Source organism: Cucumis melo, chromosome 6 (genome assembly GCF_025177605.1).
Source record: "Cucumis melo cultivar AY chromosome 6, USDA_Cmelo_AY_1.0, whole genome shotgun sequence".
Lineage (NCBI taxonomy): Eukaryota > Viridiplantae > Streptophyta > Magnoliopsida > Cucurbitales > Cucurbitaceae > Cucumis > Cucumis melo.
In genome coordinates, this window is record NC_066862.1 from 35,994,050 (window position 1) to 36,006,374 (window position 12,325).

General features: G+C 34.5%; 1 protein-coding gene across 4 annotated transcripts; it reads right to left on the minus strand.

Annotated features, from left to right (window-relative positions):
• Positions 1-1,553: 1,553 nt before the first annotated feature.
• LOC103493370 (probable CoA ligase CCL8) lies at positions 1,554-9,519 on the minus strand. 4 transcript variants are annotated; one of them, XM_051086764.1, is made up of 18 exons: positions 9,112-9,250; positions 8,703-8,806; positions 8,082-8,251; positions 7,546-7,704; positions 7,194-7,392; positions 7,024-7,112; positions 6,814-6,885; positions 6,661-6,711; positions 6,462-6,569; positions 5,759-5,857; positions 5,437-5,529; positions 5,227-5,304; positions 3,822-3,926; positions 3,340-3,430; positions 2,446-2,519; positions 2,162-2,341; positions 2,001-2,054; positions 1,554-1,920 (listed from the first exon to the last, which is right to left on the minus strand). In XM_051086764.1, exons 3-18 carry the CDS (start codon positions 8,229-8,231, stop codon positions 1,876-1,878), a joined length of 1,647 nt encoding a protein of 548 aa, XP_050942721.1. In that variant the 5' UTR covers positions 8,232-8,251; positions 8,703-8,806; positions 9,112-9,250; the 3' UTR covers positions 1,554-1,875. The 4 variants fall into 4 exon arrangements, with proteins under 4 accessions (XP_050942721.1, XP_050942718.1, XP_050942720.1 ...); XM_051086761.1 differs by lacking the exon at positions 8,703-8,806 and having other exon boundaries at positions 9,112-9,518; XM_051086763.1 differs by lacking the exons at positions 8,703-8,806; positions 9,112-9,250 and adding an exon at positions 8,500-8,638.
• Positions 9,520-12,325: the final 2,806 nt, after the last annotated feature.

Here is a 12,325-nt window from a genome sequence, read left to right on the forward strand (position 1 = left end):
CATCTATGGAATGTAATCTGCATTCATGTATAGGAATTTAATGACATCTTAATTAAGAGTTTCAAATATTTGTATTTTTATATGTAAATAAGCCCCACGACTTGAGCTTGAGCTAAGATAGCTTGACAAAAATAATAATAATAATATATATATATATAACAAGTAGCAATTTATTTAGGGTTTAGGGTTTAGCAAGTAGCAAAATAGTATTCCAAAAATATATATAAAAAAATGAAATAAAAAGAAAAAACTGGAAAAGTGATTTTTTTAAAAAAATATCTTATACTAGCAAGATATATAGTTAAGAAATTTAGATACAGTTGAACTAAAGTTCGAATTTTAAACAATCTAATTAGAATTGATCTACATTTATTATGTTATTATGTTCTGTTCCAAGAATTACTCAAAATTGTTTGTTTTTTTTTTTTTTTTTTATCTAGGAAACAATTGTTTTATTAGATAATTACGGTAAATATCTATTTTTATTTATTTTATTGTTAAATTCATGTATGCAAGGTTGATACTTACTTTGAGTTAGAGTTAGGTGCATTAACAATTTAGTGATAAACGATGCATGTCATTTTTGTTCTAATATTTATGATTAGAAAAATTAATGTACAAGTAGTTAGTGAATATGTCAAACAAGGAAGAGACAGACAAAGGCTTATATATCAACAAGCCGTAAATGACATTGAATTGGAAGAAGCTTCACAGTCCTGCAAGCGTGTTCAAGATCAAAATGGTAATTCAACTAGATATAATTCGTTTGTTCACTGCTTTTTAGTTTTTTAACTAACCAAAGAATCTCCAAGAAAGATACAAAAACTAGTTGTCGATTTTGTTGAGTCTAAATATGACCCCAATCAACATCAGGAAAAAACACCATGATCGAAAGATGTAGTAGCTTTCAAAATAATACCTTATCCCTAGTAAATTCTTCAAATATCGCAACAAAACCAAAGCTGCATCAAAACGTGGTTGCCTCAAATTATCCACAAACTTACTTAGTTTATGCACGACACGTGTGATATTTCATCTCGAATTTGTCAAGTACAAGAGTACCAACAAGCCTCCTATAAGATGTCAGGTCAGCCAACAAACTTCCAACATCATATTGCAACTTCAAATGAGGATCTAAAGGAAGAGAAGCTCACTTGCAGGCCAAAAGACCCTGATCCTCAAGAAGTTGTATTATACAATGCCTTTGAGAATGATAAATTCCAAAAGACAATCTAGCAAGTTTGAGACCAAGAAAATACATAGAGCACCTAAATCTTTGAGGCAAACACTATATTAAGATGGCTCTTTAGTTTATCAACACTAACAGAAGAAGCCCATATGATGATTATATCCTCCACATATACAAGTAAAACAACAAAAGTGGATCCTGATCCTCAAACAAAAAGTGAATAATCGGATTTGAATTGACTAAACCCCATAAGCAGCAAAGCGTATGAAAGCTTGTCAAACCATTGCCGAGAAGCTTGCTTTAAGTCTATGTATAGACTTATGAAGCTTGCAAGCCAACCACTAATACCATTTCACTTTGAGACTAAACAAAATTCCCCCTCAACTTTTATTAATGAGAATAAGCCAGTATATATAGGCAAAGTAATAGGATACAAGCGAGAATAATTAAATATAAAATGATTATTCTATTACTTTTGCATCTCCTTCCAAAAATCAACTAGTTTCATTAGAGAACCATTGTTTGTTTCTTAGTTGACTAGGAATGGTATACATTATGGAACCTAATTAATTACTTAATAGCAGAGATTACCAAAGTAATCAAATAATCAACACTAATACTACTAGTAAGAACAAATATCTATGCCTTGCTTTTCATCGCCAATAGGTCCAAATTGTCTATTAGGTTTACTCTTCGGCTATGAGCTTTTTCTTCAACTCTTTCTTGTTGACCTGTAATTCAAGAGAAAGTTACAGCTCAATTAGACACAAGGAAGGAATGCGAAAAAATGTCTCTTGAAAATGTAACAAACCTTTCCCATTGCGTTTCGAGGCAGCGAGTCCTTCAACAATAACATGGTCGGTAACTGGAAAAAACGTGTCGTATTAATATTAGTTTATCAGACTGTCTTAACAATGTATTTGCATAGAAATGATGAGAGATTTAACAACTAAAGACTCCTCTCTGAATTACCTTGTAAGGCGCAAGCTTGTCTTTAGCCCATGTTCGGAGTTCATCTAAGCTCATACTAGGATTGGACCCATCAGGTATTGTCGTTTTTGTGTTAGCCTGAAGCACAACAATTGCACAGACACGTTCTCCATAGTCTTTGTCTGGTAATCCCAACACACAACATTCTGTGACAGACGGATGCTGCACAAAGTGATTTAGTCGGTAGTCATTATTTCTTTTCTGTGGTAGGGGGTTGTCTTTCACTTTTGTTAAGAGAGAGATAATAGAAGGGCCGATGGAGCTACCTGCAAAATCACTGATTCAATCTCTAATGCTGATAACTTATATCCCCCAACTTTCATGATATCGGCACTCAAACCTGAAACATCAGAAAAAGGAGAAAAAAATTATTAAAAAAAAAAAAAAGACCATTCAATTCATGGCATAGATTATTATTGTTACAAACACTTTAAAATAGTTTTTCAAATTATTAAGATCTAATCGAATAGAAAGAGGAGAATGTCGAATTAAATAGCAACTGTATACAGAAAGGAGAATGTCAAATCAGTTAAATTTACTAAATGTTGAGGCTAACCCCACAATTCACATGTTACAAATATTAGGTGACTCACACTATCGAGAGAGTTGTGACCAAAACAAAATCGCACAAGAGGGACCTGAATTCCTTATGCTGTTACCCACTTTGGATATACTTATCGAAAAATATACATTTACATGTAAATTCTCTTGCTTATTCTCACCTGTGAATGTGGAAGCACATCACCGACTAGGAGGGTTTTAATAAAATGTACTAAAATATGCATAGCTGACAAGAGCTTGAAGCTGATAAAAGTTAACCTTTGCAAACTGGTATGAGTATGAGCATGCAAAGACATCTCTGAAACGCTTTATTAAAAACTTCAAGTTATCAGATGCATGTACAACCCTACTCCAACAGGACTAGCAAAAAGATGGAACACAGAAAGATCCAGAACCATTCTCATGCCTTGACAAGGAAGCATGTTTGATTCAACAGGGTCGAAGCTAATGCTATTGTCTAATAGGTATCAATTCATTACCCCATCACCATCACATGCTCGGAACATAAAACATGTCATCTGATTAGCAGGTTATAGAAGTGAAAGCGTTAAAAGAGCTCAGGTATCCTATAAATAGAATGTATGTTATAAGTAACTTACGTCCTAGTATGATGTAGTAACCATCTTCATCAAGTCTGGCAGCATCTCCAGTCTTGAAGAAACCACCATCAATAAAAGATTCTTTGGTTACCTACAGAAAGAAAATCATAGGATTTTTTTCACTCAATTACAATTCCTTCTTTTATTATTATTTTTCTTCTCCCTTTAGTAAAGGTACAAGTGCAGGGAGGAAACCTTAAGCTAGAATAGAAGTTTCAAACTAATTGGACTTTATCAGTTGAAATGCCACATAATTTTTCTTTTTTCTCCATTTTAGAATTAAAAAATATGTAGAGTAGAAGAATTTGAACCTCTAACCTCTTGGTTGAGGTTGAGGGAGTCAAGAGTATATGCCTTGACCAATTAAGTTATGCTCACATTGGTAGTTCATTCTTCAATTTTTTTAACTAGTGCATTTCAAGAATATAAGAATAATACCACAGTATTTAAGGTGTCATTCATATTTCTAGAATTCTACCTACCTTGGGAAGCTTCCAATATTCTTTAAACATTGAAGGGCTCCTAATACACAGCTCACCCTCCAAGCTTGAACCAGTGGTACTCCCATCATCTGCAACAATCTTGGCCTAACACGTGCAGAGAAAAGCATTTAAAAGAAATTTAAAGGGCTAGAGACACAAGTAGTGTACGGAATCCAGTGGTAAGTAGTTTTTTCACCGACTTTGAAAGGATTGCAGAAAGCTCATCTCATTTGTCGGATGCACGGGATAACAACCACTAGTTTTACGGGCTTATTACATCTTTGCAGTTGATAGAGTTCACATCACCCGTTAATACTATTTAATATAAATGATTAAGCCTTTACTATCTACAGGACTGCAATAACATTTTTTGGTCTTTCCGCTGAGGCAGAAGGATAAGAAGAAAAAAGGTTAGAGGAGAGGTCCCCTCAGTCGGGAAGAGTATGAGAGACCGGGAGGAGAGAGGGGCGAAGCAAAAAGAAGGGAGAGGGTCGAGTGACTTGTAGAACGAGACAGAAAGAGAGCCTTTGTTCAATGAGCTTTGACTTTATTCGCAAATTCTTCGCGCCTCGACTAAATGAAAGCAGTGAGGACTAGCTTAATTAGTCCGAAGCCTGAGGATCATTCGCCGGTCAAAGACTGATTCCTACGAGCTTCCGGATCATCATACTTATTCAGAAGTTCAGAATGCAACCTCCAGCAAGACCCGCTACGTCCTCAACTCTTTCAAGATGGAGCAATCAAATTATACCAAACTGCACTACGTTTAGTTTTTATTTTATTTTATTTTTTCCTTACTTTTTATTTCCTCCTTTAAGTTCATGCTCTCCCCAAAACCAGACTTTGTAAACATCAAGGCTTTCCTTAATTAAGCTCACCCAAAAATTCAAACATACAACTTCTTGGTAGGTATTAATTACTCTGAGACCTTTAGCTTTTCTAATCTGCCAATTGGAATTAAGCGAACTTTCTTCATCTATTCTGTGAAAAAAAAATGAACTGCTCGGGGAGTGAATTTCAAAATCTATGAAGGAAGGAGCTTTAAAACCTTCCTTTGTAATTATTAGCTTGTCTTTGTTCTTTTGGATTGGGCACCTCTTCTACAATTGTATCTGGGCCTTTTTTTTTCTTGGGTTTTTTTTATTTGTATGCCCTTGAATATCCTTTCATCTCTTTCAAAGAAACCTTAGTTTCTTATTCCAAAAATAATAATATAAAATAAAATAAGAATTTGGTATTATTTGTCCATTCGTAGATGGAGCATTCTTGACAAGGGCATCTTGAGACTACCCATCTCTTTTGATAAATACTAACAAGAAGACCATTTTGCAACTTTTGTGAGCTGCTTTGATTATGGGTTTTGTGTGTGTCCGAGTGTGGTGGTCAGGAGGGGGGGAGTACTAACCTCCACGCCAGGGAAGGGTTTGCCAACAGTTCCAATCTTTCTCTGACCATTTAAAGGATTTGAAATTGCCATGACAAACTAGAAAAGCATAATTGATAGGATAATATTTTAGCGAATTTTCTAGCAACAAAAAATAAAATGAAAAGAAACAAAATGGTGTGATGTCACTAGGATACAACCTTAATAAATTCTCAAACTAAAGTCACTTACTTCGGTCATACCATATCGTTCCAAAAGTTCATGGCCAGTTACTTCCCTCCATTGTTTCATGATAGGAGGAGGAAGTGCAGAAGAGCCACACATCTGAAGGAGATGAGAGTAAATTTTAAGGTAAAACAAGGAACTTTGGTAGCAGGATACAGTTAAAATACGTTAGGAAAGACCAAAGAACATACCATAGCCAGAGTCCATTATCCTACTATACAAGATATTTGCTACTTTGAAACCCCCAAAGATAACATTATTAGGTTTGATAAATGAACTGTTCATAATTATGCAAATATTTCATGATCCTTTCTTTCCTCAAACTCACCATAAGGCGCAACTGTCTTGCAGCAGAGGCAGAAGCAAGCTGTAGCTCTGAATCCATTGCTTCATAACCTTGTAACAATCGAGCATACATGGTTGGAACCTACACATCCACGGATATTTGATTGGAAAACGTTTTTAATATATAAGAACTTCTCAATATGAATAATGTTATAGAACCGAAATATATTGAGATATGAAAGATAACCAAACTACAAGGAAAAAAAAGTCTTAGAGGTACTTGGCCTCCTAATCTTGAGATCATTCTCAAGCCTTATTCACTCACCAAAATATAGACAACTTTTTTTCCTTGCACACTCTATTTATAAGAAACTATCATAACTTCTTTAATTGCTAATATGCTCTTAATACTCTAATTATTTCCTAATAGCATTCCTATCATTATGATGCTTCAATGCGTATATTTTTTAAACTCTATAATAATATTAATTCATCAAATGATCAATAATAGACAGAAACATGCAAAATAGAGACATAACCAAAAAATAGTTAATTCACTAAGTCAGACAGCTGATCATTGTAAGCAAGCCAATTGGAATGACTTCGCTAGATACATTAGAGAGTGTTAAATTCCATAGCGCTTATGTTTGGTAAGCTTTGGCATGCATGTCGAATTTAAAATCTAGGCATGAAGGCCGTATAACATAAAAAAAAAAATGCAACTTCAGCATAAAGACTGCGCTTACCCCGGTAAAAACTGTTATAGCATCATCAGATTTAGAACTCTTGGATGGATAAGATTCCCGCCACCTTTTCCAGATACCACTGACACTAAATTTTGGCATAAACTCAACCTTGATTGGAAACATGAGAAAGAATTATGTATAGAACAACAGAAATGGGAAAAAAACATAATTTCAAGAAATCTCATTAAAGTTAAATTACCGTGGAACCTGCATAGATAGGAGCTAGCAAGCCATTGAACATCCCATGAACATGTGCATTACTAGTTAACATCAACAATTTTCCACTCCATTGTAAGTTGCAGAAATAAGACGATTAATGCGATCCTGTGAAAAATGAACATAATTCAAGGATATGATGCAGGGGAAGACAATGCAGAAATTGGTCAGCTGATGTATATTCCCAAGCATTTGACAACGTTTGAACCTGAAATTAGACCAAAGGATCCAAAAAATTTTTATATCAATTATGAATGCTGGACCTCATACATACTATTGTTATTAATTTTGTAGAGTGAGGTCGTTAATCATAATTTATCACACACATAAGAAGAACATGCTATACCTGTGAAGTGATGCTTTTATGAGTGTGAACAACTCCTTTCGGTTTACCAGTTGTACCACTAGTATAAATTATCAGTGCAGGATCATCACCTTTACATTTGAAATGAGAATAAGAGACACGTTTGATGGGTACAATCCAAGTTTACAAAGCAATTCAATCGACTATCTTACTCAAGTTCTCTACTGTCCCCTGAAAAACTCTATCTGCATCTGCTGCATTTACTTCTATATTGGTTGATTGATCATGAGAGTTTCTTTCTGAATAAATGTGAGGAACGGGTGGAATAAGAGAAACTATTGCAACTGTTTTAGCAGCAACACTTTGCATAAATTCAACATGATCTTCAGTACTCAGTATCATGGAGACCTCCTACAGTCAAGTAAACTGTTAAATACTTCACAACTTTCCTCACACAAAGGGAAAATAGAAATAGATGTTAAGATGAAACTAGTCAAAGTAGAATTTTCCAGTAATAAGACATTGGAAGGGAGAAAAAGTTATGAGAGGGTAGGCAAACCAAACCGAATCATTCAAGACATGTAAGAGCTCAGCCTCTGGATAGCTGAGTGCAAGTGGAACAGCAACACCTCCACTAAACCAAGTTCCCAGCACTCCAGCAAGAAATTCAGCCGAGGGTTTTGCTACAATGCCAATTTTTGCTCCACCAAGATGCCCATGACCCTTCGCATCATTTAATAAGATTATGAATCAATTGAGTGATTCAAAGTGGTAGAAACAGCGATAATGGTACACTTCATCATACTTCAGAAAATGTAGCAAGAACTAAAAGTTTAGTCATGCCTCAAGCACTGAAACAATGAATTAAATGGTTTAATGAATCCATTAGTGACATTTTTTTCGAAATAAAAAGAAAACTACATTTTGTAGTTCAATATCAAACCAAGTCAACATTTTGTTTACTACAATCTTGTGACAAAAACATCAATTAGACCTTCTGCTTACTATAATCTTGTAACAAAATCACGTACAAATATACCAAGAAAACGCCACAGTATCAAACTAAAATATCCAGTTTTCACCATATAAAGTAGACATACAGTTCGTAGATCACTGCTAGTCAATAGATCAGATATCTTTAGTGCAGATGAGATCAGTTGTATGTAACTATGACTTTTCTGGTTAGCTCTAATAGCGACACTCTCACGGCAAGTTGCCCCATGCTTTGCAGCTGATTTGACCACCTCCATGAAGGTATAAGAACTTAATACTGCATAACATGAGGAGGAAATAATAATCAGAATAAGAACAGGTATAACAGTAATGCAAAACAGTTAACACCAAACTTTTATACTTCTAATTGGTGGAACCTAATGCATGCCATGTAGAAATTCATTCAGATTATTACAAAACTAGCTCCCCGAAGTTCTTAACTAGCTATTAATTTAACAGAAGAAATGCCATGGTGGGGTTTCAAGCTATACATTCACGAAAGCTAACAGAAAGGTGATATTCTACCCTGCTCTAAAGATCCCGCCCCACCACGCTAGGTAAGTGAGAGGGAACCGTAATGGGATCAATCGTCATGACTGAAGGAAAGGTCTCAGGATCAAGGAGATTGTAGTCATTGACTGTATCAATGGCATGATTGAGCTTCAATTATACATTCTAGAAGTGAACTACAACCATCATTTTAAGCATATACTAGAAACTGTGATCACCACGCGGAGGAACCGAAGTGGACTCATCGTCATAGTAGAAGGGATGGTCTCTGATTGAAGAAGATATAACTACAGTCACTTGTTAAACGCCAATATTTTCCTAGCTTCCAAACACAAGAAGCCTCCATTAATTCCACCCCAAGTAAAAGTCAAAGATACAACAACTCATCCCAAAAAACATAAGAACAAATAAGCCCAACTAGCTGGTGACAGAGTAGATGAGCAACACAACTTCAGAAACTAAACCCACACAAGAACAATGGAAAATAAAATTCCAATCAACTAAGTAGAGAAACTTTCTAAATGACCCAGAAACCAAAAATAAAAAAGAAAAACAAATTTCCCATCATTTCCCATCTTTTCATGTTTTCCCACAATAAACAAACAACTAAAAAGGAAGAAAACTCACCCGAAAACAACCGAGAACGTGAAAAGCAGAACTTGGGAATGCTCTTCCCAATACAAAAGCAAGCAGAACTCGATCGAATGGCAATCAAATGAGAAGAGGGAAGTGAAAGATGACAGATACGAGTAAATAAAGAGGTGGGGTTATTAAATGGAGAAGAGTTCATGAAGAGAAGGTAGGTGGCTAAGAAGGAAAAAGACGGTGAGTCCTAACTACTTGTGTACAGTATAATATTTGGTTATGGAGATGGTAGACGAAAAAGTTTAATCAAATTGAATAGGTAATAAATTGACCATCTGGGGACATTCGAGTAATGGGCTTCTGTGAATGAGGGATCAAGACGTTCGTGGAAATCGCTGTCGAAGTATTAAATTTGAGGCACCGCCACCAAATGGGGTTTTGCTTATTTAAGATGCCAAATCCAAATGAAAGCTGTTTACTTCTTTTGAGAAAAAATGGAAGCTTTTCAAGTTTATAACTAATCTGTGATCTGCATCACTCTGTTAACTAAGGAAATGTAATTGTGTTTTAATTCATCAACAAATGAGGAATTGTTTTTGTAACGACAGAACAAGGTAATTTTTAATTGTAATTATTTTAACTTTAATTTATTTATGATGTTATTTGAATTATTGATTGAAATGGTTTGATTGTGTGAGGAGTAGAATTAATTAAATATTTTTTAGAAAATATTTAATTATTTTGGAGATTTAGAATTTTGGTGTTATAAAAAAAGAGATTTGATTGTTTTATATGAGAAGTTAGAAGAGTTGAGATTTCTTTACTTTCAAAACCCTAGCTCGTTGCCCACTACTTCGATCATCTCCGTTTGATTGCCTCAGTGAGTCGTTCGTAAGTTTTCGTTTACGTCGCTGGTCGGATTGCCCATTCTCCACTCCATCCTCCTATGAAAACATTGTCGTCGACGAAGTCATCGCCCTAATCGATGAACGCATCTGCCTCCATTCATCGCGTCAAACCCCGCATTCGCTGCACATTGTCGGTCACCAAGCATTGCGGTCTGTTCACATCCGTCACACCGGCTGCCATTCGCGAACCACCACCCGGGTGTCACCTCCTTGCAAGCCGTGCATCCTAGTTGATCTTCATTCCAAGGCATGTCCTTGTGTAAGCCGAACCGTCCTCTACCAGCAGCAACCCGAGTCGTCCCTGTCTTCCAAGCCGTACGTGCGGGCCACCATCCCTTCCAATTCGAGCTGATTTTCTTAAGCAAGCTCCCAACTCAGTTTTAGTCCTTTTTCCACCTATTTTTGATAAGTTTTGGTAATTTTTTATTGGGTTTTAGATATGTCTAATAAATATTAATTTTTTGACCCTAAATAATTCAATTTTGGATTTTAAGGTGGAATTCATTTGAGATTGGGTAAAGTTTATCGTAGGAACTAAGAACTTTGATTTTTCCCCCTCAACTTTGGGTAAGTTGAACTAAATGGTTTTTGAATCTTTAAGCAACCGTTAAGTTATTGAATTTAGTATATTTTCCTCCTTCCTTACTGTTTAGGACTTATTATTTGCGAAAGCTTGACTGTTGCTGTTAGGAATATTTTTGGCTAAACTAATATCCAAGTAAGAGATTCTCCTATTAGACCCTCGTATTGAAGTAAGAGTTTGCATGTGATTTCTCTATTATGCATTGATGTAGCTAAAAATGCACAATATATTGATGATGTATAATGATGACTGATATTTATGACTGAGTTATGTTGATGATGATGACTAATAATGTTAATGTTAATGCATGAAATATTAATTTCATGATTTAGAATGTTATGATTAATACTCATGTCATGTTTATGATGTGCTACATGCTATGGATAGGATGTTCTGTTAACTTTGTCTATTAGAATCGTACCCACATGGGTGTGCCTAGGGATCACCACCTTTTTGTGACTATGTGGTTCGACAGGATTACTAGTCTCATGAGATGTTATGTTTATGAGTGATTCGACAGGATCACTTACAACTCGATTGTCCTAAGTGTTCCTTCGGATTCACTAAAGATCAGTTTGTCATAGGTGTTCTTTCGAGACTGTCGAAGACCAGTTTTGTCCTGGGTGTTTTCTTTGGGTTCACCAAAGATCAGAGATGTTCTTACGATGTTTCTACTGGATCATTAGATTGTGCGTGTTCGAGAATGCACCAGTGTAGGAATATTTTTTATAGGATTGGAAATTTAACAAACACTTAGCGGGACTAGTAGTAAGGTCCCTTACTGAATATATGTTTATACTCACTATTTTTATGTTTAATCTTTCAAGCAGAGGCATCAGGGTAGAGGAAAGCTGCCGATTGACAAGAAGTGATGCATAGGGAAAATTTTTGCTCCTGTTTTTACTATTTTCTTTAAAAGTAGATAGGGCCCGAATTAGGAGTTTATTTTAGATTTATTTCTATATTACTTATTTATTTATGATTTTAATGCATATATGATGTTTTCAGTAAAAGATGTTTTATTTTCCATTTTCTTAAGAGAGTTTTTATTTTTCTTTAAATAGTAATAATCTCAACTTGAAATAAAGAGTTGAGTCGTAACTGTTTTTCTACAAAATGATTGAGAATTATTTACGTATTTTGTAACCATTTGCTTTCAAAAAATTCAAAAACATAATTGGCATTACTTTCGATCTTAGAGATGAGAGGTTTGATCCCTCATTCCCACTTATGAATTTCAGGTTTTGTTATCTACTAGCGATGTTTCAAAAAACTAAGCCAAATTTTAAAAGCTACAAAAAAAAAAAATTTAATAACTTGACTTTTATTTTTGAAAATTGACTAAAAATTCAATTATCCTATTGAAGAATGATATAAATCATTGTTAGAAACCAAGAGAAAATATATTTTTTTTATTCGTGAGTGTTCATGCTAGCTTTAATTTTTAATCTTACATGAAAAAAATAAATTTAATTTTTAAAAGTTAAAAATTAAAAAAAAAAAATATAGTTACCAAACAAGTCTTACCAAATAAAGTTTAGGGACATTAAAACATTAAAAAAAAACCCATAAACTTTTAAAATAAAGTTTTAGAAGGACACCCTTAATTCTTTGTTTCAAAATACCTTATAAACTTTCTTTAATAGTATCAAATATATCATTGACTTTAAAAAAGTTTTTTTTTTTTTAAAAGAAAACATGTTAGTATAGGAATAGAAACCATTACTTTTTTTTATTTGTGAAAGTTTAAAAGTATTTTTTTTTT

Coding starts and splice junctions, on each gene's coding strand:
- LOC103493370 (XM_051086761.1), bottom strand. CDS start 9,274: ATGAACTCTTCTCCATTTAATAACCCCACCTCTTTATTTACTCGTATC. Junction 8,252..9,111: donor ACGTTCTCGGTTGTTTTCGG/GTGAGTTTTCTT, acceptor CATGTTATGCAG/TATTAAGTTCTTATACCTTC. Junction 5,530..5,758: donor CAAGACAGTTGCGCCTTATG/GTGAGTTTGAGG, acceptor CATCTCCTTCAG/ATGTGTGGCTCTTCTGCACT.